General features: G+C 37.5%; 1 protein-coding gene across 1 annotated transcript in view; it reads right to left on the reverse strand.

Moving 5' to 3' along the window:
* Nucleotides 1-12,827: 12,827 nt before the first annotated feature.
* The window catches only part of LOC139737829 (organic cation transporter protein-like), a 31,844-nt gene continuing 17,901 nt past the window's right edge, over nucleotides 12,828-26,770 (reverse strand). Inside the window, exons 5-11 of the mRNA XM_071648503.1 lie at nucleotides 22,498-22,666; nucleotides 20,833-20,971; nucleotides 19,436-19,527; nucleotides 17,968-18,176; nucleotides 15,840-15,948; nucleotides 14,740-14,949; nucleotides 12,828-12,948 (exon numbers count right to left, since the gene is read on the reverse strand). Coding sequence (XP_071504604.1) covers nucleotides 12,828-12,948; nucleotides 14,740-14,949; nucleotides 15,840-15,948; nucleotides 17,968-18,176; nucleotides 19,436-19,527; nucleotides 20,833-20,971; nucleotides 22,498-22,666 — 1,049 coding nt within the window. The remainder of the gene's footprint in view (nucleotides 12,949-14,739; nucleotides 14,950-15,839; nucleotides 15,949-17,967; nucleotides 18,177-19,435; nucleotides 19,528-20,832; nucleotides 20,972-22,497; nucleotides 22,667-26,770) is intronic.

The raw sequence follows: 26,770 nt of genomic DNA on the forward strand, positions 1-26,770 counted from the left end.
CTGCATGCACGGGCCGGCGGAGCGTTTTCAAAAGTGTGTGAGTGTGTGTGTGTGTGTGTGGGAGGGGGGCACTTCCGGGTTTCATGAGCTAACAAGCAAAAAAAAAACCAAAACAAAACAAAACAAAACACACACACACACACAAACACACAAAAGCGATCCTCAGCTCATCTCACCCCTTCCATTTCCGCGTTTCTCCAGCTGACAAGAAAAAAAAAAAAAAAGGTCCTCAGCTCATCTCTCCCCTGCCATTTCCGGGGTTTTTCAGCTGAAAAGCGAAAAAAAAAAAAAGTCTTTGTGGAAAAACATAACCTTACCCCGCTCACACTTCAAGATCTCTATCTATTTCTATTTAGTGCCACTTACGTACTTCCGGGTTAAAAAAAGTGTGGGGGCCCAAAGTGATGACACCTTATGTATTCCTTTGTATGGTACACAAAGTGCGGGGACCCGTCCAGCCCCACGGCCCCCACGGTTCCGCCGGCCATGCCATGAGTTGTAGAAAATGGATATCATTCTGATTTTCATACATTATTCCAGGGTTGTTTTTCTTGTTTTTCTTTTGTCTAATTTTAATTACTTGTTTTTGGCTGTGTGTATTACTGTAAAATCATGCTGCTTTGCGTGATTAGTCACCATAGTTGTGGGCCTGTCACCTTACTGTGAATTGATCATGCAATCCTGTATCATAGTTTTATACAAATAGAAATGCTTCAACTCGTCTCGAACGAAGAAGGCCTTTATTAGTTATAAGACTAAACGATTTCTGTTTTCGTTTGATTGTATTTTTATAATATTCTCTTGAGGAGATGAAAATGAATTGAAATCAATATCGATTTATCATACCTAGTATGGTACATAATTATGTATATATGAAAAGTTTGTTTGCAACAACTGATAAGTCCATCTTTGCCAAATGGAGATAATTTGCGATTAAGGTCAAGAAAAATAAAGAGAATAATACGAAAGTTTTTGCTTCTTTTGACCATAACTTCAAAAATATACCTTTATAATGTAGTGACGAATATATCATTTTAAAGGTATTATTTTGTACTTTATGACAGAGATCGTACTTCAAAATCTTCAAAAATTGACTTATCGGTTTTTGCAAACAAACCCTTCATATATTATATGCATGTACTTTTCTTTTATATGAATTTAAATTTTGAACAGATTCAATGCACAAATTATGTGCATGTGTATGTGAATCGACACAGTCATGCAGCCGATATAGGAGCGTGTGTATGCCCGTCTCCTCTCCCTGAACTTCATGTTTAGTCCCCGTTTCTCTAATTTTTAATAGAATATCCCACAACGCCTATGACTTAATTATTTAAAAAAAGTAAATTATGTTGTGTAATGAATATGCTCTTTAAAGGGAGTTGCTATAACTGATCAATGGGAATCAGTGGGAATGCTGGGGGATGATTGTTCCAATCCTTGTGGGATTCATTTAAGAGTACATTATATTTATTGTTGTGTGAAAATTATTTGATTCAGAATGGTCTCATATTCAAGTAATGTGCAGTTTAATGCCCCGTCACTGTACAGGCATGCTAACATGGCAACACTCGAATATGAGTTCATTACACTTATGAAATATAATAGAGTTACACAGGGCCGGCGCACTGTTTTCAAAAGTGTGGGGCCCACTTCCGGGTTTCATGAGCTAACAAGCCAAAAAAAAAAAAAAAAAAGGTCCTCAGCTCATCTCTCCCCATCCACTTCCGGGTTTCTTCAGCTGAAAAGAAAGAAAGAAAAAAGTCCTCAGCTCATTCTCTCCCAGGAGACTAAAGGGAATGTGGGTGTTCTTACGCTACCAAATATTACAACGTTGTCAATTATTGTCAATAAAATGATGGAGATGGTAAAATTAATACCCGCTGGCTGATCGGTTGGCACCGTACCGGCGAGAACTGTATCTACGTTTTAATAGTGAAGAAATATAATTCTTTAGTATTCTGTCCCCTTCAGCGCCGCGATCGGATCATTAATCGCTGATGATAGCCAGTTCCATGCAATCAACTTTACACTATCGAACTGAGTTCTGTCGCGAACATAATTATTAAGTATACAGGCCCTACACCCTGTATAACCGTCGGAAGAGTACAGCAGTGGTACAACAAATACCGACTCAAACGCAATCCACAATGGCATTATTAGTTGGACTTGTGCATAATCCTCCAAAAATTTTCGCCTTCTTCGCTATCATTTACGGTGAGCGTAACTTTCCTATTGAACAGATGCAATCGATACAGTGTATATCTTTGATCATAATGTGTGATGTAGATTAGTTATCAGATTGTTGTTGAGTGTTGGGTGTTTCAGAATGTGTTTACTGTCCTTTTCTATCCCCCAGGGATGTGTCAACAATGACTATGGGAAGACATGGTCTTCTGTATATCACTAAAATTTTGTTTGATTTTCTTCTGGATGACTGCTGAGAAATGTTAGGGAATGACTATGAGACATATGTAAATATATATATGTATATGTATATATTTATATATTATTATATATATATTATAATTATATACACACATATATATATATATATATATATAATTATATATATATAATTATATATATATATATATATATATATATATATATATATATATATATATATATATGAGAATATGAATATAAGAACGACCTAAGTCCAATTTTTGGCCAAATTTACTTTGACATTGGAAATTGTAGCTTATGCATGGGCTCATCTTGTGTGTAAATGATAAATCCTAATTATCCCCGGAAGTGCCTGAAATGAATGAGTTAAATCTTATATTAATGTAAGAATGAAGGACTTGGGTCATTCTTACATTCATATAATAGCGCCCTCTCTCATCCTTCTCCCATCTCTATAGCAGAATATCATGTATATGAATCAAAGAACGACCCAAGTCCATATGAATCAAAGAACGACACAAGTCCACCACACAAAATGGCCTCTCCACAATTAATGTAAATGTTAATTGTCATAATAAATGTTCTAATTTATATATACAATGTTGCCTTCCCATCACAGTTAAATAGAATATCATTGGACAAATAAAAAAGATATGATTTTTTTTTAGTTTACTCGAAATGATCTTCCATGGACTTGGGTCGTTCTTATATTCATATACTCATATATATATTCATCTAATGTACTTGTTCATACAGTCAAACTTGCCATATAGTGATCATCTGCTGTATACTGCCTCTAAAGTATTCCCTCCGAGAGAAAAACCACTGATGCCATACAATGACATATTATGAAAGACCACGTCTCTACCGATCACTTGCCTATATCTTTTCATATCCCTCGCATGGATGGCCGCTGTAGACAAGTTTTACTGCAAACATATAAATACGAACTATAAAATAAATGAATATGCATCATTATCCAAACGTTCAAAAATCGAAAAATGAAATAAGGTTCACTAATCCAAAAAAGAAAAAAATAATTATAATGATAAGAACAAAATGTGAGTACTAAGAACTTTCGGAATCACGAACCTTCGTTTCGGAGTAACGAATATTTTTGTTTGATTTTTGTTTCTTTGTTACTTTTCATTTTCCGATTTAAGAACGTTATCAAAAACAAACTACAGCGGAATTAGGCTAATACAATGCATGCCTACTTCAAAATTCATACTATTTACCTTTATTCACCTCCGATATATAGCATAGTGATAACAAAATAAAATAACAATTAATGCTGTTCACGGTTTCGTATGCTTCGAAGAGGAACCTCTGCCTTAATCACAATGTTATTAAATGATATCAGCTTTCATTTTTGATGATATTTGCTAAATTGTACATGCGTTGTAGTTGCAGTTATAGCCAGGTTGTTCTTTTTGTTTTCTTCTTTCTGTTCTTTCTTCGTAATCCTACTTTATGATACTTCGCAGTTGGTTAACCCCATGCTTACTTGCATATCGCATGTGAATAAGACACTCTTATTAAGATTAGACAAAGAATTGTTCATAATTTGACTATTCCTGACGATTCCCATTATCTGTATAGTTTATTCTAACGGTGTGGGCGGGCGTGTGCATAGGATCAGTCTTCACAAGTTGTTTGGAACGATATTCAAAGTAAACGTGCAATTGATGTAAATGAATTCTCCTGACAAGAATATCATCATATCGTAATTCATTCAAGAGATACTATAATCAGGGGTGAAAACATCGCCACAACAACAGACCAGTAACAATAACTTAAATTAGATACGAAGATAATTGCAGTGGCGGATTGTGGGGGGGGGGGGCACCCCCTCTATTTGTTGTTTGTAAAATAAAAGAAATAAAGAAATAAAAGTGAAAGAGGGGCGTGGGCCTCCCCCCCCCCCCCCCCATGTAATTATTTTAACGAAATGGAAGCTTGTCAGCCGATGAAACCTGAAGTGGCACGAGAAAGAACAACAATTGCACTGGAGCCCTTTTTTTCGCGCCACCCCTCCCCCTCACCCTTTACGGAATTTCTAGATCCACCCCCTGGATTGGTAGCCCAATATTATGAATAGATAATTTCGGCCAATGATGATGCGTTCTGCTCCTTGTTTTTCGCGCATCAGCCACCAACGTTTCGGCGATGCTGCAAGCCGTGGATCAAGGCTGTCCGGATTTGAGCTGCGGGAATACCAAGCTTCCCGATGAGCAGACAGTCAAACTTGAACCCAAGCTGATTCAAGCGATGGATGCTTGGTTACTTGTCAAATATCCGGAACTAGTCCAGGGAGTGAAGAGGCGATACATCAACTGTCAGAGACCAGGTATAAATTGCTACATTATATCCTATTATCTCCTTTTAAAGTTTGCTCAGTTTGCACAGATTCTTTGGAAGTGAACAAGATAGGCTCTGATAATCAAAATTACCTAGTGCACATTTTGCGAGAACTTATAAACACAGCGATATTCTTTGAATTGGGTGCTAAATTTAGGGGTTTCATTTTCTCTGAGTTCTGTACACTCTAAAAAAATCCGAGTCAGAACTGACCCCGAACTGGGTCCGTTGGGGTCACACACCGTTCCGGGTAAAAAATGACTTGGAATTTGGTCATGAAGAGCCCGAATGGGGTCACCCTGACCCAATTCATGACTCTGAATGGGTCATATCTGACCCCATTCCTTGTCATTTCTGACCCGGAACGGTGTGTGACCCCAACGGACCCCGTTCCGGGTCAGTTCTGACCCGGATGTTTTAAGAGTGTGTAAGTGCCCAAATTTCTTTTTATTCTGCTATTAATGCCATATCATTATCATTATAATTTTCATTCTCATTCTCATTTATACACAATTAGCGTGTTAATCATCACCATGCTTGAATGGGGAAAACTGCATGGTAACCCTGTCTGGGTACGAATGCAGCTGTTCAGCCAATATCTCCGGATCAGTGTGCGGCGAGTAACTCAAAATATATTTCTGGTGTTTTTTTCTTCAAGAAAATAAATCGAAATAAAACAAAACTAAACCAGAAGAAATACTCTGCGACTATACTGTCAGACCCTGTCTTTGATATGACTATTATTATAAAATCTCTCTCATGTCAAGAATCTATTTAGAAAAATGCTAATCGGAAGTTTCAGTTTCCTTACAGGTTTTTGAGAGATCGCAAGGAGAAGGTGTGTGGCTTTAGTGTGCGTATTGTATTCCATTTTCATCTTGTGGCATAATACATATGCCTCAAATTCTTGATAATAGCTCACGAATTGTACATCCATGATGCATGCGATCACTTGCAAAAACTAATCACCTGCATATTTTATCGCAACAGACGTGTATGTTTGCCAAGTATTTCACAAAAAACAACAACGATTGAGACCTTTTCAGCTTGTTTGTGAAACATCTTTCTTTGTGTGAACAGAACAATGCCATTTCAGAGAAGGGGGAATAAACCTCTATCCCTATGTCATTTCTATATAGGACAGATAGAAAGCTAGGAAAACTCACAAACCTGATCCCTCGATTCTTCTCCTTCCCCCACAAACATAATAATCATACATTATCAAAAATATGCCAACTTTTACAAGAATTTGTAGAGGCCCACTTCTCTCACAATCACAATGAGCAATGGATACATGAAGATAGATTAATTTCAACAACAAATAAAAGACTGCTTGAGATATTGTCATACTTTCCGTTTCAACGTAAAATCACGAAGATACTTGGCTCAGCTCATGGTAAATAACACTTATCATTGATGCTAAACATTAAGAAAGTGCGATTCGAATCGCTATTATAGTATAACTTTGGACCAAGTCTGCGTTAGTTGTGTTGTCTCAACGCAACTATAAGATTGGGAACGACGCACAAATCACAAAATCTTTGTCGTCGCTGATTGTCCCACATACTTTGATGAGTGACGTGCGCAAAATGATATATATTATGGCAATGGGAGTATACCCTTTCCCTGATTTTGTTTTTCTCTAATATGTTTCCATTACTTTGTCTTCTTTTCAAACAGAACATGCTTAGTCGACTGACGAACAATTTCCAGACGACGGAAAAAGTCAGATGACCCTTGTCTAAAGCATAACTGACTAGACAGGAATACGACACTCACAGCTACAACAATCTTTGCAATACACATGCATGTTCACTGTCAGTTATGTGAAGCCATATGTTTCATAATATTTAAACAATTTTATTCAGATTACTTAAATAATTCCTACAAAACGCCGTCCACATCAGACTTCTGTCAATGGCATGAAACTTTCCCTTTATCTATTGATGACAACTTGCAAAGATTCTCTGCAATGTATTTTGTCAATCATTTTATGTCAGTATAGGTGGTTTGGATGTAATTTCCTGGGGTTATAATCCAAATAATCTGAAGAAGCTAGATACTAAAAAAATCATAATGAAAAGTATGACATATATTTAGATATTCATAATTGTGATCGCATAAGTAATATTCAGGGTAGCATGAATCAACACAAGTTAGTCTGCATTTGCGTTGCATATAGTTCCTTTAAAGGGCCTGTTTACCTTTAGGAGCAGTGATTAAACAAACTTTTAAGATTTCACATTTGATGCATATGCGTAGTTCTGTTGTGCCACAAAACATCCTACCATGAAACATTTTCTCAGTGAAGTCTAAAATATAAGGAGATATCACTATGATTTTTCTCACTAAACTATAACTGCAGACGATTTAGTCTGGAGACACTTTTATCATAACCATTGTTTAAATTTTGTATAATTAACAATACTTAACATTATTGCTTTATACTGATTCAAATTTGTACATCGGTTGTTTCTATCCCTAACTCACATTTTAGAACTATTTTGAAGCACTAATGCTGGGCTTTTGTTTCATCTGCAAATGGCAAACGATGCCTTTAAGTGTGGACTGCAGGGTAACATCTATACCACCATTTTGTTTGGAAGCATACATCATTATTGCTTTGCGCTGTGATTGCCGAGCTGTGAGGAAAAACATTGGAAATATAAAGCACATCTGTATTTTCAATATACATATTTTTGCACTTTTGAATATCATAGTCTATTAATGAAATATTGATTAGTAATTAAGACTGCATCATGTTGCAAGATTCTAAGAACGTATCATTATTCATAGTGATGTATACGAACAAGTGTAAGCAGAGCAATAACGTTAGTATCGGATGTTAAAGGAGACCTCCGGATGATTTTCAGATTTTTACATTTGAACAACTATAGATTAGTTATACTAAGGACAGAGTTTCAGAATTTGTGAGAATTGGGATAAAGAATTAGAATAATTTCAAAATTTAGAACAAATTGCAATGAACAAGGATGATGACATGGCAGAGTCACCATAAGAATGCATGAGTTGGGGCTCAAGGAAGCAGAACAAAAGAAGAAGGCATGCATAGATTATACACAGGTGAACTCGCAAGCAAGCGGTATTATAATGGAATTACACTGCTACATTTCTGAAATATGTGAACCTGCTATGTCATCATCCTTGTTCAGTGTAATTTGTTTAAGGTTTTTCAAAGTATTGTTTCTCTGCTCAAGAACCACAATAAATTCCACAAATCTATACATGGAGTTGTCGATTTATGTGCTACGTGATGTGAAATTATGAAAATCGTCTGGAATGTTCCTTTAATGTATAAGGATGGAGCGTTTTACGCATATTTCAATGCTTAATGAAGTACTTTTAGTGAGCTGCATAATCTTATTGGTAGATTTCCTAACTCACAAGAATTCATTAGTAGGTCTTTGTGACGTCGACTTATGAACCAGGTTATAAGGCACTTTGTTCTTCTCTTTCAATAGTGCTTCACATCAACATTGCCCCCATACGTTACGCGATTACACTCTTCAACACTTTCGTCATTTTTCCAGTCATTTACGCAATTCCTTGCCCCTTTAGTGCCTTTCAAGATGCAGTATTTTCCGTTGTATTTACTTTTTCTATTGTCTTGTTGTCATGTCAATCTATTCTCTTCATTGGGTTTACACACCTTTTTTTTTCACCAAGAGAGGCCCACATACTTATTCAAAGTGTATTGTCATCCAATAGGTTCCACCATTGTGTGCACATTACATGATCGTTTTAATGGGTGTACGTCACGAGACCGACACCCACGAGTCATATAGCCCACGGATCACACAGTTCATGAGTTATACAGCCCACAAGTTATGCAGCTTGCGAGTCACACAGCCCATGAGTTCGACATTAAGCAAACAAGGCCCACGAGACCGACACACTAAGAATCGTGTTGAATCTGTCGAACTCGCGGGTTGTTTACCTAGTGCCGAACTCGTGGGCTTTATTGCCTAGTGGCGAACTCATGCATGGGCTGTATGACTCGTGAGCTGTATGACTCTTGGACCTGTTTTCAATGTTGAACTCATGGGCTGTATGACTCATGGTGTCGGTCTCATGGGATGTTTTGATGTTTTAATGATTTATGGTTTTTCATTATGAAATTATTCACTATCGTCTACTGTGTTCATCTAAAACTGTGTTTACATTGCTCATTACTTATAAAAAAGAGTGAAGTGTATATCCTATGTTTTTGTTAAAGATTGAAAGTAAGATTTGAAGAGAATTGAAGAATAGAACATTGTAGAAATACATCTTGCACTATCCCAAAATTCTTACAATTTAAGACTCTCTCTCTCTCTCTCTAAAAAAAAAAAAAATATTGCATTAAAGTTGTCTAAACCGTGCTCTACTTGTGTATCTTAATTCATTTGTGTGTTTATATTTGCTTATCTATTGAGTTCAGTGCTCTAGAGATATCTTTATATTCACGTTAAAACAAGCTTCCTATATTTTTTCTCTTTTGTTTGTGTGTGAATTTGAATTTAATATTTAATGTGTCTTTTTCTTACGATGGCAACTATTTTGCAGAGGGTACTTTTCTTGATATTTTGATATTTGCATCAGCCTGGTCTTTTTATTCATATATCTGGAGTCAAAATAAATGTGTACCCGATCACAATTTTATACCGAAGTATGGACATAAATCGATACGTCATCAACGCGATAGTTGTCTTTTTCTTTAAAAAACAACAACACAAAACACTCTGAGTTATCGTAAACTGATATCCATCAACGCTGGAATTTGAAGTAAAGGCTTCTGCATAATGAAATGAAAATTAAACAATGACGATTTATTTTGTAACTTAAAAAGGGAAAAAAAAACACTGTAATAAAGCTGCAAGATTTATTAAATGACAAACACGAAAATTGGACATCTGGGCACTTTCTGAGGGTGCACGTCACGAGACCTATACACCGCCATACGAACAATACAGCCCACGAGTCATACAGCCCACGAGCCATATACAGCCCACGAGTCATACATCCCATGGGTTCGACATTAAGCAAACGAGGCCCACGAGACCGACAGATGTTGCCCCGTTCTGTACTGTCGAACTCTCGGGATGTTTTTATCTGTAGTGTTGAACTCACGATCCTTATTGCCTAGTGTCGAACTCATAGGCTGTATGAATTGTAACTTTATTATAACTTATATATAGACCTTTTTTTTTAAATGACGAACTCGTGGGCTGCCGGTCTCGTTGATTGACCCCCTGTCAACAGATCTTGCCCCTTAGAGTATGCTGCTATGAAACAGGAATGCAGAGATAGAATATATCAATCAAGAAAGAATAGCAGTTTTCCGAGAGGAATGTATAAAAAGCTCCCTCTATCATCTATACATGTCATATACTGTAGTATCAAAATCAACCCCACATAATTATGTCGAATTAATGTTTTAGTCGATGAAAAGAAAACTTCCGATGTACATTCAAATCCGTACTGTTATCTGTTGTCTGAGCACACAGAAGTCAAATATTATGTAGCCTTAAGAAGGTCGATTCCACTTTTCCCATATTCCATGAAGATTGTCTGACGCGAAGTTGATTCTATACACTTTTTACGACACGGTACAAAATGAATAATCGGGGAATTTGCATATTCCTACACTAAATAAACCGTGAGAGACTGCAGCAATTTCTGTTTTATAGATTAGTTTTTAGTAGATAATTATGTGATTCAATTGACTGAAAAGCACCTAGTAAATTTCGTCAAAGAGCACAAGAGTCATTCGGAGCTATAGATTTATGATTTTTCTGTATCACAAAAACGATATCTCCTTGGTAACGAAGAGGGAAATGCTTTAATTTACGAGATAATACTGCGTGCTGCCATGAAGCGACGACTGTATTAATATGGCTATAAATTATATTGCAAACTCATAAACTCGTTCATCCTTTCGTGTCTATAGTCACGTAAAATTCTTTAATAAAATTCAATCACTTGCATATGAACTCTCTCATTAGAGCACTGGAAGCTATAACCCCCTTCAACTTCAATATTGTACCTAACATGTCGCTAACAAAAGTGAAAGAGTTAACGTGGCATTTGCAAGCAGATACACAGCTAGGCAGTGAATACAGAAATAGAGCAGTTTTATCAAATTAATACAAAGTCAGATGAGTTCAAAGTAAACTTTTCAATTTTGTTTTATTCTATATCATGTCCCATCGAATGTCGAATTGGTCAAAATTTCATTGGTATCTGATAAACCGATAGTAAGAACATATCACATAAATAGATGATTGCAAAGAACATATAAGCTCTGCTTGAACTTATTCATCAAATATTTTAAACTCAATAAAAGAAATTTGAACAAGTGGATGTACATAATCTACTACTGACTGCCATTGCTGCAAATAATTCACTACGAGTAACCATACTATACGCTTTGATGCTTTGCAATACACACCAGATGAAAATGTCGAAAAACATTCTATAAACATTGAACAAGAGTAACGTAAAAACAGAACGTGTTTGTATTAAACTCCATAAACTTTTTAAGGCCTATAAGTAAGACAACGACAACATTTACAGGACAGAATATACCTCATAAAAAGTACTGCTTTTTGGTACTTGCCTCTTAAAGCTCATTTTCAGCATTAAACTAATATTCATGCCTCTTGAGAAAATCAAACTTTAAAAACGGAAACGGTGGAACTGTGCAACCGTGCAACTGAAGTGAAACATATAAAAGTTTAATTCCAAACCATGTCCTGGTTGTATTTGTGTACTTATTACACTGAAATGGGACTTATAAGCTTTCACAGCCACTGCTGAAATTTACCTCCACGGGTATAGACCGATTCTGTGACGCGCTGTGTGTATTTTTGGCATGAGCAGCGCCATCACTGCGGTGTCCCAGCCGACCCCCCCCCCCCCCCCCACTCCCCCACCCCGGCCTCTCCCCTACATTAGCACGCGCACGGAATGAAAAACTGATGCATGGTTGCTTTAGCCAATGGGCGTCTCGTTCTGAGTGCGCGAATGCTTGCTTAGTGCGCGAACCTTTGTTACAAGTACGCGATAAACATGTTGCCCGTGGGGTGGGGGAGAGGGGGGGGGGGGGGTCGGCTGGGACACCGCAAAATGAGCTAATGGCTGCGCCCAGTGCCACAAATTGTCTGCTGCCCTCAACGAACCCGAATCGGTCAATACGAGAGAAATGTGAGTTATTATTGAAGAGAAGATATAAACACAAATCAGTGAAATATGGAGATATTTATAACCTCTTTCGAGTGTTATGTCGATATGATAGTCCCGAGTGTTCGGTCCTGTCTACAATACTCTATACACTAGACGTGCTTGTAATTAATTCGATCTAATCAAATCTTGTTTTCCGAATGCGCATTTTGACTTCCCGAATCTTCTCAAGAATGCATCCGCACTGCCTAAGGTTTGGTTGTTTGTTTGTCTGTTTGTCTGTCTGTCTGTTTGTTTGTTTTTGTGGTCTTGGAATGTTATTCTGTTACTCTAGTTGAAATCCTCAGCAAGCTAATGTTGCCTACATTCGTTATTGATTCGTCAGCAATAAGTTTCTTTTTCTTCCGCTCGGAGGACAAGGACGTACTTTCTACTATTGGTTGAGGTGAGGATTCAGCTTTTAACTTTTTTTGCGAGATACATATAGAAACCACTGTATGAAATGTTAAAGGACGTAAAAGTTTGAAATGAATGACTGGGATATCCAAAAACGAAGTCAAATAAAGCGATCCTGATAAAAGGTGAGTCCCGCCCTTTATTAGGATCGCTTTCTTTGGGATATCTCAGCCGTTTTGAAATCAATTTTTATCAATGTCGTGAGGAAAACACACCAAAACCACCTGACATGCCATAACAGAAACTATTAGTCTATACGAGAGCATTTTCCTGTTATGATTTCGTTGAAAATGTTTGTAAATTCATGAAGCCAGCTGCAGGCGTTTTGTGTTGTGGTTGTGAATTGACGGTGCTGAAGACGGCTGCGACCTTTGACCTTTATCATAATGTTGACCTTTGAATTACGCCATTTTTGTTCTCTACAACTCCAAATCTTTGCTGAAGCCCTCATTCTCTTTGCCAGTCGCAGGGTGCTTCTCCTCAATCGGACTCTCCTTCGGTTGATGGTTAATTGGATTAATCTCGTATTCGGTCTTCTTCCTAAATGTGACGAGAAAGAATGATATGTATACAGGCGAGATCCATTATAACAAAGTCCTAGGGACTGGCAGCTTTCTTTCGTTACATCAACATTTCGTTAAAGCCGAGCAGTAGAATCTATAAAGACAGTCATATAGATGGTAATTATTATTAATTATCATATTATAAGTAATATTGTCGGGAATTTAGTTATAACTCTGTCCGTTATAACGGAAGTGCATTGTACTGTATTATGTCGTTGGGGTTTTCAGAAAATTAGACATTGTTAGAAGGTAAATGAGGTTTACAGTATTCAAAGAATAAAAAGGGCGTAAGAATTTCAGCAAGTCGTGGTGATGCTTGTTAAGAGAAGGGATTGGAGTTTTAAAATTATTGGGTAAACGTTAATTTTTTACCAATATTATCACAAACAATTGGAAGAGTTGCAATTTGATGACATCGGCACTAGTTCTGCTAAATCATGCCAGCATTAATCTTCTATACAGAAACCATGGAATTTTTAACTCTTTAAGTATCAAGAGTAAGGCTTTTTTTCTAAAATGAAGATTTTTGAAGATTAAACTTTGATCTGATTGATTTTATTCTTTTTTTTTACAAAATAGATTTAACACTCAAACAAAGCTTTCAAAAATATCATTCATGAAATATAGTAGCTTATTAATACACGTGTGATATTCTGTTTAAAGTTCCAAGCTGTATAAAAAGAGTCAGAACACTCTTGTAACTTGTCATCTGTTTGGTTCATCTCCCGCTTAACTGTTATATAATCTTAATATTTTATTTCTTTTACTATATCAAGCAACAATCTCAAAGATACTGATGAAAAAAATATTGAACCTGGCATAAAACCCTTGTGAATTTGAATTTTGTGACCTTGCATGAAAAGCACGACAAAGTTGCCAGACATGGATTTTATTAAGGTCAGATTCTGAAAGAATACACTTTAAGTTTTAAACTGTTGCAAAGCTAAATACCATTAATTTATCCTAATCTACATATGAAGAGCTTGTTTGCAAAAGGGGCTAGATCCATTTTTGATGAAAATTGAGTTATTAGAATCACTGCACAGAACTCCTTTTGAGTTAGTTACAGTGAAAATTTCAACTGCAGACAACCATTTGAATAGAAATTATTGCAAAATTAGATCTAAATTTTCCATACACTTGTGTACAATTTCTCACAAACAAAGTACTAAAAGTGGACCTAGCCCCTTTTGCAAATAAACTCTTAATATATAGATAATGAAAAGAATGTACACACATAGAAAATTGTTTAGAAAAGAGGCATTAGAATTAAAAAATGAAACAGCTGCCTCTGAGACACATCTACGGAATAATGACGTCTACGGGAAAGGTGTTCCAGAAAAAAACTGCAGTAACACAGGTTTTTCGATCGTTTTATGATGCCAAATTTAAGTATTATATAGAACACGTAAGATTGTTCTTATAATGATTATCAAAACCTGAAAAATTGACTAGGTTCACCTATCTAACCTATTTTGAGTCCTATAGTAAAATCTCAGCATGCGACTTTTTGCTGGTTTTGTAATGCACAGTCATTATGCTTCCAACTACTAGTAGTTATTTTTTCTAATACACCTGAACGCATTTAGAGCATGCAATAATCTATATCAGCTACTTAGGAGGTAGAGAGTATTAAAGGGAAGACCCAAAAGTGAACAAAAGAAGAAAGCGATTGGAGAGGGGATGGGGTGGGTGGAATCCACAGCTTTGAAACTGAAATGTTTGGGGTATGGTATTTGGGTCACAATTTTGGTCTTTTTCCACTCACATCCCGAAGAGCTCTCCTTCCATTATGGTCTCCGGCAGTTTGGCCCCCTTAGTTTCGGGGAGGAAGAGGGCGAGTAGACCGGCGGCGATGGATGATACACCGAAGATGAGGACCGGAAGTGGTTCCCAGGTCTGGTTGAGGAGGAGGATGAGGGGAGAGAGAATGCCCGCCACTCGGGCACTCATGGAGCAGAGGCCAATTCCTACACTCCTATCGGTTTAGGTGAACAAGCATATAGACTAATCATGACAGAAGTGAATGATTATCATTCTGAAATAGAATGACCAAATAAGATGAAAATATAAATCAACATATTACTTGTAGATGATCATAAAAATGATTAAACACACCCTGGAAAAGTTACATTAGATAAAGAATAAGTAAGTAAATGAAATGAATCAGTGGATAAAACATCAAATTTAAAACTATAAATGTTTTGCAAAGATTTTTATAATGCATGTAGTACACTGCACTTTTGTATTGCTCCTTTGTCATTTGGTTATATTTTGTTAAAAATTGTCACACCCATGTAATTCAATTCAATTTGATTTGATTTGATTTGAGCTGAGGAGCAAAATAAATACGAACGAACGAACGAAATAGAAAAAAAAAATCACACCAAAAAATTTTAGATTGTGAGAGAGCTGAACATCCAGGCCCGAGTAAACTAGAAATATATCAGTGTATTCAAACTTATAGAAGTAAGTAGTAACAAGCTACTCAGTCCACTCATGAGTCCAGCAGTTCATTACTAAAATGTATCTATAGGCCTATTGATAGTTTTAGCATGCATTCATAGTTCCGGCAATGTCGAGCAAACCACAACTTTTGGGTCGTCGGGATAAGTCATTTTTAGAGTGTTAGGGATAAAACTTTCAATGAATATAATTATGTTGGTGGTCTGGCCTGCATCCGTAGAGATTCTAAAACACGCGGAAAATATAAGTGCATCTTGCACATGAGCGTATTACCTCTGAGGTTTTCATTCTGATACTTCTACTGGACATGCTCTTCTCCCCTGTGTCTCCTTTCAATTTGTCCCTCTGCCTCAAAACGCCTCTCATCCCCCATTAAAAGTGGATGTTCCCATCCTCACTTACCTCACAGGTGTTGGGAAAAGTTCGGCGGAATACACGTAGATGATGCAGAATGATGCGGAGATTCCAAACTTCCCAATCATAGCCACAGTTGTACGCCATACGCCAAGAGCTATCATAAAAAGATGGGGAAAAATACATGTGTAATTTTACGTCCTTAATAACTATATTCTTTTTCTCCTTTCTTTGTTTTTTTTTTTATTCTATAGCGGGCGAATACTGCCTAACCGCCTATAGTTCGTCATATCAATAGTGGATAATCGTGATCAGAACGCGATTGCGGAGCGTTTGTAATATTATTCGCTAACGGGAACTACAGCGCACGCATTGCAATTTGTACACACGGGTGAAAAATTGTATATCGTGCCTATTGAATTATTCAAACATAGGCCTAATATTATTATTCTATTGCACATAGCCATTCTTGATGTGTATTGCAATCTTTGGTCAAGCACTTGTGGTAAGCACTGCGCCCATGAGAAACAAACAGAATAAGAACATTATTAGTAAAAGAACAGCTTAGAAGGACGTAATTGTACATTCATATTGCATATCCATTGCTTGCTGTCTTCGGGCTTGTCGCTAATTATGAGAAAAAAAAAGCTGGATGTCTTCTGACTAACGGACTGCGTAAGGTATTCGTCATGAATTGAACCTGTATTGAAATCTTACTTATATGATATTAAGTGTTTAATGGCAAAACGAGGTAACTCCGGTCTTGTCAACTGGAGACATTTGCGATTAAAGGGGCACTCCAGACGATTTTCATAATTTCACATCTTGCAGTACATAAATCAACAGCTCCATGTATAAATTTGTGGAATCTATTGTTGTCCTTGAGGAGAGAAATTAATACTCTGAAAACCTAAAACAAATTACGCTGAACAAAGATGATGACATAGGAGCGTCACATATTTCAGAAATGTATCAATGTTATTCCATTACAATACCTCATGCTTAACAAGTTCCCCTGTGTAGAATTTATGCATGCCTTCTTCTTTTGTTATGCTTCCATGAGCCCCTAACCCTACATTCTTGTTGTGAGGCTGCCATGTCATCATCCTTATTCATTGTGATTTGTTGTAAATTTTGAAAACACTCCTATTCCTCGTCCCAATCACTACAAATTATGAAGCTGTGCACCCAGTGTAACCAATATTATAGTTGTTCACTTGTAAAAGTCTGAAAAATCATCCGGAGGTCTCCTTTAAACAAGGTACAAAGTAACGAATAACACATTATGGCAGGTGATAGTATAGAAAGAATATTCCTTGTTAAAAAAAAAAAGATATAAACTGGAATGATTTCATTTTCCTCTATCTTATGATGGAATTACTTTGAAATATTTCAAAGCTGCGTTTGACCAGTCTTGCGACCAAACTCGTCATTACCTGCCATCCTTCAGAAGTATAGGTGATGTCGTGGATGTTGCAGCTTGTGGATAAATCATTCCCCTATGGTAACAGGTTTCCGCTTGCTCAATGGTTTGTTGAACAGTAAATTAGTGGAAAGGAGCCACAGTATAAATTTTCCGACATTGATCGCCCAATCAAACAGTTCTATTATCATTGGAATCTAGAAATGCGGGTCTAAAGACTTTCATGTCGCATATAGACGATGGCGATTATATTGTAATGATGGAAGAAGAAAAAATGTTGGATGGATCTCTGAAAGTTTTCGTGATATTAGACTGTACCGATGATTGTTTCCAGAACATCACGTTAACCCGTTCCATATTGAATTTTGAAATGCCTATTGACTTTATACGAAGGTCACCCGTTTCCCAAATGGAACGGATTGATTGTCCCTTGGACGAGTACGGGTAATTAAATACCTCTATAAAGCAATCAACGTTTCTAGCAGTATGCATGAAATATGATGCGATCTCCGTCAGAATGGGGAGCAAGTTTAAATCCAGATTGGGTATGTCTACTTCAGAAACAGACTCCTTCAAGACAGAGCTTATGTGATTAACGTGAAACCAGAAGAACTAGAGTGCATCGATGTCAATTTATAACAACGAAGATATTTTTCGTGTCCTATACAAGTGATAATGATAATGACGACAAATACAAAACTGAACAAAACAAAACAAAACAAAACAAAAAGATACCGAAGGAGGAGTGCTTACGAGTGAAGATGGTGCACAAACAGGCCACACCCCCTGCCAACATGGACCCGGACAAGGTCCACTTCCGTCCGATGATGTCAATGGCGAAGATACTGCAGATGTAGGCGGGAACCTCGACCGCGCCGGAAATGAAAAAGGCCACGTAGTCGTTGACCCCGAGGTCAGAGGTACTCAATGAGAGACCATAGTAAACCAAGGTGTTCACCGTCCTGTTGCACATAATGAATTATAAACGAGTTGAAACGAAGTTTAAGATGTAGTGATTCCCTCATTTTTCAAAATACCTTATATTTTTATCTTTATCTTTTTCAGCAATGTTGCTAAAATTATCGTTATTGATCAAAATCAAATGAATAAAAAAAATGAAACATACTATACATATGAATGTCATTGTCGTCATTTGTGAATGAAAAATAGTTCCCACAAAACTGACTGATATTATTGACTTTCTACACATGAAATGTCTGGCAATCCATAATCGATTGCTCTAAAAATTAATTTCAGTTATCTTTTAGCATTATGATCATTATCACTGCTTTTATTCCCCACACGAAGTTTATTCTACTGCAGATGCTTTATGAAAGCAAAGTTCGTAAGAACTCTTGTTTAAAGTTGCATGATGGTCCTCTTTAGTAATTTTTGAATGAGAAACGCGGCGGTTGTACTCACCCTGTTTTATTTATTCTTTTTAGTGATTTTTTCTGCTACGATCTAATAGCGATGGCGAGGTAAATGACAATGAAGTATATAGGATAATGATTACGTCTTTTAGACGGTCAGGCAAATCGCAATAGATATTGAGGATTATAATGCGAGTCATGATTCTAACAGCATACGACAGACACTCTTGAAAAACTACAGTGATTATAGGGATACAGTTATCATCAGCATTATCATCACAAACTGATTTTTAACGAAGATAATGACAAACATTCAGATTATATTCATTCTCCATCATCCTGACGTGTGTATCATATTGCTCCCCATTTGTAAACGCTGCTTCTTTAAAAAAAAAATCATAATTATTCTTACAAAAGCTGCTGCTGCTTCGTCTAAGAGTGTTCTCGCAATGCTGGAAATTCAGCAAAAGAAACGAAAAAGAGAGAGAGACAGAGACAGAGAGAGACAGAGAGAGATGATATAACAGTACATGTACTGCACCATGATTAGCTATCAATTTTAGCACAAATCTAATCTTCTGAGCTCAGTATCACAATCTTTAATCATATATTTTAATTGATGTTTCATATTCTTATGCAACCCGAAAATGGAAACATTCACAAAAATTATTAATTAAAATTGTTAAAATTGGCGAAATCATGAGAAGATTATATATATATATATATATATATATATATGGATAAACATGTATGTATACACACACACACATATATATATATATATATATATATATATATACATATATATACACAAATGTAATATTGTAATGAGGTTTCAAAGCGCTTACCAGTTGAACATGCAGTTTAAAGTTCTTATTCGAAGGTTAGGTGTTTTGAAAAGTTCCAACATGGTAAGAGGTTTCGCAGTTGTGGCCGCTTCCTAGAGGAAAAGATTATAAGATTGAAAAGTGTCTCTCTTTCGCGACTTATACAATGTACACAACTTTGTTCTAGCTACCAGTGAGCTAGCAGAAGCTTTGTGCGTAGTTAGATGTTTCATTCGTATTGTACAAAAGAAGGCGTGAAGTTAATTGAGTTGCTTTTTTTTCAATATATAAGGAACAAAATTTCATTCATTCATTATCGTATTCATCTTCGCATAGCTTTCCGAGTGTCTCATCAATAAAGGCACAATAATAATACACGGCCGGGGCCACGTTTTTTCTTTCTTTTTTAAGTGTGTGTGTTTGTTTGTGTGTGTGTGTGTGTGTGTGTGTGTGTGTGTAATGGGTAGTTTATATTTCTGGTGCCACTTCCGGGTTTTTATAAGTTAACAAGTAGATAAAGGCCTTTAGCTCAATTTTCTAGTGCCACTTCCGGGGTTTTAAAAAAAAAAGTGGGGAGATACCCCAGGTAGGTTAGTTAGACCCTATGCATTCCTTATTTACACTAGGGTTTCTGATTGGTCGCAATGGCATTACGAAGATTATTTCATTTCGTTACAATTCACAATCACTTTGTGAATCTGCTTAGACAAATCAATGTTACAAAATACACTTCACTGAGAGACTCTTTTTTCTCAAATCGAACAATTCTGAGTCGTGGGGTAGATTTGCTGGAGACGATGTCACGTATAGTCCTTATAAAATGGGCAACTCTGAATTTTTACCTTGTATTCTACGTTGGAGGGAAGGGTACTTTGTAAATGAAACGTGTTACAATGATATGCACAAATCAGGAAACAAAAAATCAGAGAAATTTTCAACATGAGCCAGAAACAATAGGCACCTTAGTCGTATATAGTGTTGCCAATACTGTAGCAGAAAGGTTTCTCTGTTGGCATTCTGAAGGACTTTTGGTTATTTTGCAATCTGTCTCCTTTTGTAATGTTGTAATGTTGTTTTATCTTTAATATCAGCAGTATTTTGTAGAACTTTGTTCATCAAAGAGGCATTCCTAATATATAATAACTGTAAAGCCCATTACCAGCCTACAATTTAATATCAGTTTTAAGTAGAATTTATCATTATTATTATTATCATCATCATTATTATTATTATCATGATTATTATCATTATTATTGTTATTATTATTATTATTATTATTACTAGCACTATTTTTTCTTTATTTCGTATCATTTTCACCATTCTGTATAAAAACGAAACTGAGAAATACCGTGTGACCACGTGAGGATTTCATCTCCACGGAGTAGGCCTACCAAAGACATTACACATTAAAACTTTACCTGCTCCCTGATTTCTTCGTCGGAAAAGATCGGGTCGGGGAGCTTCACCTTGTTGACCTTGCCCGCTTTGACAATGATAGAAGTTGCTTCCTCCGTACGACCACGGCTGATCAACCACCGCACCGACTCGGGAACGAAACTACGATGAAAAAAGAAAGAAAGAAGAGATAAACCAAAAACACGGCAAGAGTATACTTTTGAAAAAAGAGAGTCGTTGATAATCAGTATCTCTTAATATCGGATTCGCGATATCAGTATACAGTTATGAACTCTTATGCATTGCCATTTTTATCTTCGGCGATGAAACTATTGATAACGTAATCATCACTACTATAACAGCAACGCATCCTACAAAATGTTGGATTTTATTGCCACAACTTTATCAACGATTGAACACTACATGAATACGGCCTATATCACGAGATTCCACGTGCACCATCAATTTGATTGCTATGGTCCTACACAATCTACCGAAGAGGACAAATAAGATAACCCCCTCCGTGACCACTACGACACACAACTTTGACAATGTATACAGTTCAATCAAATCTACTTGAATGCCAAAGTATTATTATTTTTGCTGTCGCCGTGAGTTCAGAAATTTATTTAGTTAGTAACTTATATTTCGTGTGTGAAGTACTACTTGTAAATGCTCCAGGGAAGATTTTTTTTTTCCAGAAACAAGGATTATACTTGAATAAGAAATGTTGTGATATTGAAGGACACGGTAGAGAAGAGTGGCGTTGAAAAAAAAAGAGGGAGGGGTTTACTGGAAATGGGAGGGGAGAGGCGGGGTGTATTGGCTTTTATAAAATGGGTTCAAGAATGTAGCCAATAGGAAGCGCTGAAATGAGACACACCTCCTTCCTTCACTTCAGTACAATTGCACTGCCTGTAATCCTATGGTAGATTGCCGATCGTCTGTGCGCGCGGCGGCTCCTTTGATGAATTGCATGCATACGCGCTGTCAATCCTGTAAACAACTTCTAGTTCGGGCTGCCGGCCGGCCGGCCTGTCTTCCCTTGTGCATAACATGTGTGGCGTACGTACGTATACTCTATACTCTATACGTATACGTACACTTTACAGTACAGTAGACCAAGCGTTATGGGACCGGACGCGAACATGGAGTCACTTTGAAGAGCAAATCCAACGATTTAGCAGGTTAATTTTCACGCCGTTTTCAGAGTATGTCGTCTAGTAGGCCTATATGAGGAGTCTATATCAAGTCTTTAAGGTAAAGGGTGCATATTCTATGTAAAATAAGTAAGTTTTCATGCGGGAACTTAAGTGTCCGGAAACCCAACCCCCCATTATACTTATACTGTATGTGCGGGACTTCCGCGAGTGCGACGTGCGTAAATGTTTGGGACGAACATCTTCGGACGTCTTGACCCACAAAGGTACGTGAAAAACGCTGAAAAATGATGTTAGTTTTCGAATTTTCGACCCATTTTATAAAACAAATGATGCACAGGATTATTTCGTGGCGTTAGTGTAGGCGTGGTGCACTCGAGGGTATTTACAATTGTGAAACATGCACGAGGCGAAGCCGAGTGCATGTTGCACTACATTGTAAATACCCGAGAGTGCACCACGCCTACACTAACACACTCTATCCTGTGCATCATTTTGTATAATATAGCGTTGGAATCGTCCACTCACGGAAAGGTAAGAAGTAGGAGGAAGGAGGGAATACTGATGATTATCTGTAAAAGCCACCAATCACGGACGAAGAAAGCGATCAGCGCCAGCAACATGTAGCCAACAGAGAAGAACATGGCGGTCACGATGCCTGCGACTGGTCGTTTACTCGGCCCCACCAGTTCCGTTCCTGTATAACGTCACAGACAAAGAAAGTCAAAGAGCAAACTTGTCGAGACTGGAATACACTACGGTAGTGAGTAAAAAAAAAACAAACAAACAAAAACGCTTACATTCTGTCGCGCACACGATAAATTTTTAATGATGTATTGTTATATTGATGCAAAGAAGAACTGATCATTAACACTTCATGAAGTGACATTGCATGCCTTAATATTTCAACTACCTTGATTATCGCCACTGTGACGTAACCTTCAACCCAGACATCATAGGGATGTCCAATGAATTCCTCAAGGTCAACGCACTCTAAATCATCCAAAAAAGAAAAAAAATCGCTCATTCAAAAAATATGTTTCAAGCTCATCCCGAGATTGATTCGAAAAAAAAAAAAGAGTATATGGTAGGCCTATATTCCATTGGGGTTCTATTCTACTGGGGTTGGGGAAACGAAGATAATACAATGTATTGTTAATTATTGTGTGTGTGCATTTTTTTTTCTTCTCGATATCTCGAAATTTTTGTCCAGTATCAAACTACCTTGTTTTTGTTTGTTAGTTGGTTAGTTTGTTAGTTAGTTAGTTAGTTAGTTAGATTTTGTTTGTTTGTTTTTTGGGGAGGGGGTGTTTTCTCGTCGAAATTTCCTAGCGATTCAATGGCAGCGGAGTGCGATACAGACGTACAGTGTACAGGATAATCTTACTAGCTTCGACTCGATTTCGGAATCGGTTGAAAGGAGGCAAATGCCCATACATGGATATTGTAGTGCAACAATGTAGAAAATTTGATGTATTTGGATTTATGTGAAGATTTTGCCCCTCTGCTATGTGCTAGTTGGATGAACTCATTTTTAGAGATAACATGCAGGGGGAAGTGTTGAGTGCTGGCTTACATGACGACGACATCGGTAGTTGACGCTAGGATGATAACTAAAATGATGATATTAATCACATAAATAACAACAAGATATAAGACTCTTTACTATATAGGGTTAAAAAATAGCCTCTTCACTTGTTCCCATGAAAATGATATCCGCACGGTATCAAAGCCAAACATAAATTCTACACACCGTATCCGGGCAATTACCCCCAGAGGGCAATTACCCCCAGCTAAATACTGGTTAGTGGTAAGGTTTAATAGAGTAAAGATTAGGGTTAGGGTTATGTTTAGGGTTAGGAAGTTGGGTTAGGGTTAGGATTAAGGCCAGGGGAAGGGACCGGGGTAATTGCCCAGGGAGTATAATTGCCCTAGACCCTCTACACACAAACATAACCTTAATCCTAATCCTAATCCTCACCTCAAATTAAATCATAGCGGGCCTTAACCCTATCACAACCGTAACCCTAACCCTATGTACTTGGAGAAAATAATACCGGAGCAATTGTCGCAGGAGCTGCAAATGCTGTGTCACCGAGACATTCACGGGAGTAGAAATACAAGGGTAAAAAAACAAACAGATGAATAGATAAATAAATAATTAATTAATACATTAATGAATAAATGAATGAATGAATAAATGAATGAATAAATAAATAACGAATTAAGAAATGAATACATGCACAGAGGGCGAGCTCCCAGCATTCATTGCTTATTCCGTATCAACGACGGTGTTTCCTAAACTTAATCTTGGCTTATTTCGGTTCAAAATCTTTTGTACCTTGATAATTCTATGGTTATCTTGTGTACCCAATTATGTTAAAGTTATTGCATGTGTATTTCAACACTTCTTGCCGTATTTCGCGTGTTCGTCTGTTCCATACAATTAGTGTACGCGTTGTTTCATATACGTAACGGTTATCTTGATGCAACAATGCCTTATCTTGCCCATGCTCTCAAGTCTTATGGGGGGGGGGGGTCAATTTAATCGCTGTAAGTGGACTATAAGCTTGATAAAGACACGGTGTGGTGGTCTAATGTTAAGACCAAGTGTCCGATCAATTCTGTGTTGACACTTCTATGTATAGGACTCAGCAAGTGATGAATAGTAGGTTAAAGCTTGCAACCAAAATCTTTCACGCCTTTAAAGGGCTTTCAATGTTTACTTCGCAAATTCACAGCACTGATAACAAACCCTTTTAGATACCTAATTCTTACCTGCCCCATCGCATTGCAGCAATTTTTTTTTTTTTTTGCTAGCAACGTACACGTTGCGTCCCATTTATTGTAAATGACTGAAATTTTTATTTCATTTTATTTCTAGTATATCTTATTTCGTTTTATTTTCACTGGCTAGCCCTTTCATTTAAAGAACTGACGAAGGGGTCAAAACCAATAATATACCTTATGCCCCCCCCCCCCCCCCAAAAAAAAAAAAAAAAAAAATCAGAGAAGAAGAATGGAACGGGATCCTCCTCGAAGGATAACTTTAAAAATAGCGGATCAATCCGAGTACAATTTGAGGATATGAAACTATTACCTATTACCCACATCTTCCAGAAAACACTATTTGATTTGCTTTGATGGTCAAAGAGAAATCACAAGTATATTTTAGAGCATGTCAGGAGCCCCTTCCCTCCACGTTCCTTCCATTGTGTTCACACATTGGCATGCAGTTCCAAGAGCAAGTGCTAAACTTGGAAGAAACAGACCCATGACATGCTTTACAACGATTCACATTTCTTCGTGACCGCTTAACCAAATAGAATGGGGTTTCTGCAAAACATAGGTAAGATGTTATATGTGTAGACCCAGATATTACATTTAGACGGTTTAATCGCATTATCAATGTTATCAATGCAGAAATCCGATTGTAATTTTTTGATATACTGTATACAAACAAAGTGATCCTCCAATACGACTAGACCGGGGGCCCAGAGCATTTATTCAGCTGAAAAGGGTCACACTTTTTGATGGTCTCATCATATAAGGATGTGGCCAAGGGTCAATAAAATGAATTGCTGGCAAGTCACATCCTGTACCGTAAGCCTAGGGGCCACAAAAAGGGACCCCGAAAATTCGATTTATTCAGCCGAAGGGGGTCACGGACAAAAGTTGGTGGATATTGTTCCTTTGGGTGTACTTATCATGAAAACAGCAATGCCAGCTATTTTATCCTATACGGGGCCCAAGACAGTAGCCCCAAAGGGCCCCACAAATATGGTGTTATCCAGCTGAAAAGGGTCACGGCTAATTTCTTTTGAATGGAAGTAGTTCCCATCAGAGATATCCAAAACACCAATGCCAGCTATTTTATCATGTACGGGGCCCCAGACAGTAGCCCCAAAGGGCCCCACCCTCCATAGGCCTACGTACAAACACACACAAACGTTGATTTTATTCAGTTGAAAAGAGTCACGGCTAATTTCTTTTGCAATTGAAGTAGTTCCCATCAGAGATATCCAAAACACCAATACCAGCTATTTTATCCCGTACGGGGCCCCAGACAGTAGCCCCAAATTGCCCCACCCCCATAGGCCATACGTACAAACACACACAAACATTGATTTTATTCGTGCAGTTGAGAAGAGTCACAGCTAATTTCATTTGCAATGGAAGGAGTACCCATCAGAGATATCCAAAACACCAAAGCCAGCTATCTTATCCAGTACGGGGCCCCGGACAGTAGCCCCAAAGGAGCCCCCCCCCCCCCCCGGCACACACACACATACACACACATTTAGTTTCATTCAGCTAAAAAGGGTCACGGCTAATTTCTTTTGCAATGGAAGTAGTACCCATTAGAGATATCCAAAATACCAAAGCCAGTTATTTTATCCTGCACGGGGCCCCAGTCAGTAGCCCAAAATGCCCCCTCCCCCCCCCCCCCCCCCACACACACACACATTGATTTCATTCAGATGAAAAGGGTCACGGCTAATTTCTTTTGCAATTTTAGTAGTACTCATCAGAGACCATATCCAAAACACCAAATCCAGCTATCTTATCCAGTACGGGGCCCTGGACAGTAGCCCCGAAGGAGCTCCCCACACACAAAGCCAGTTATATCAGAGATATCCAAAACACCAAAGCCAGTTATTTTATCCTGCACGGGGCCCCAGACAGTAGCCCCAAAGTGCCCCACCCCCTATATAAGCCCTACGTACAAACACACACACACACACATTGACTTTATTCAGCTGATAAGAGTAACGGCTAATTTCATTTGCAATGGAAGTAG

Source organism: Diadema antillarum, unplaced genomic scaffold, assembly GCF_040938485.1.
Source record: "Diadema antillarum isolate AM-2024a unplaced genomic scaffold, OU_Dant_1.0 seq00000708_RagTag, whole genome shotgun sequence".
NCBI lineage: Eukaryota > Metazoa > Echinodermata > Echinoidea > Diadematoida > Diadematidae > Diadema > Diadema antillarum.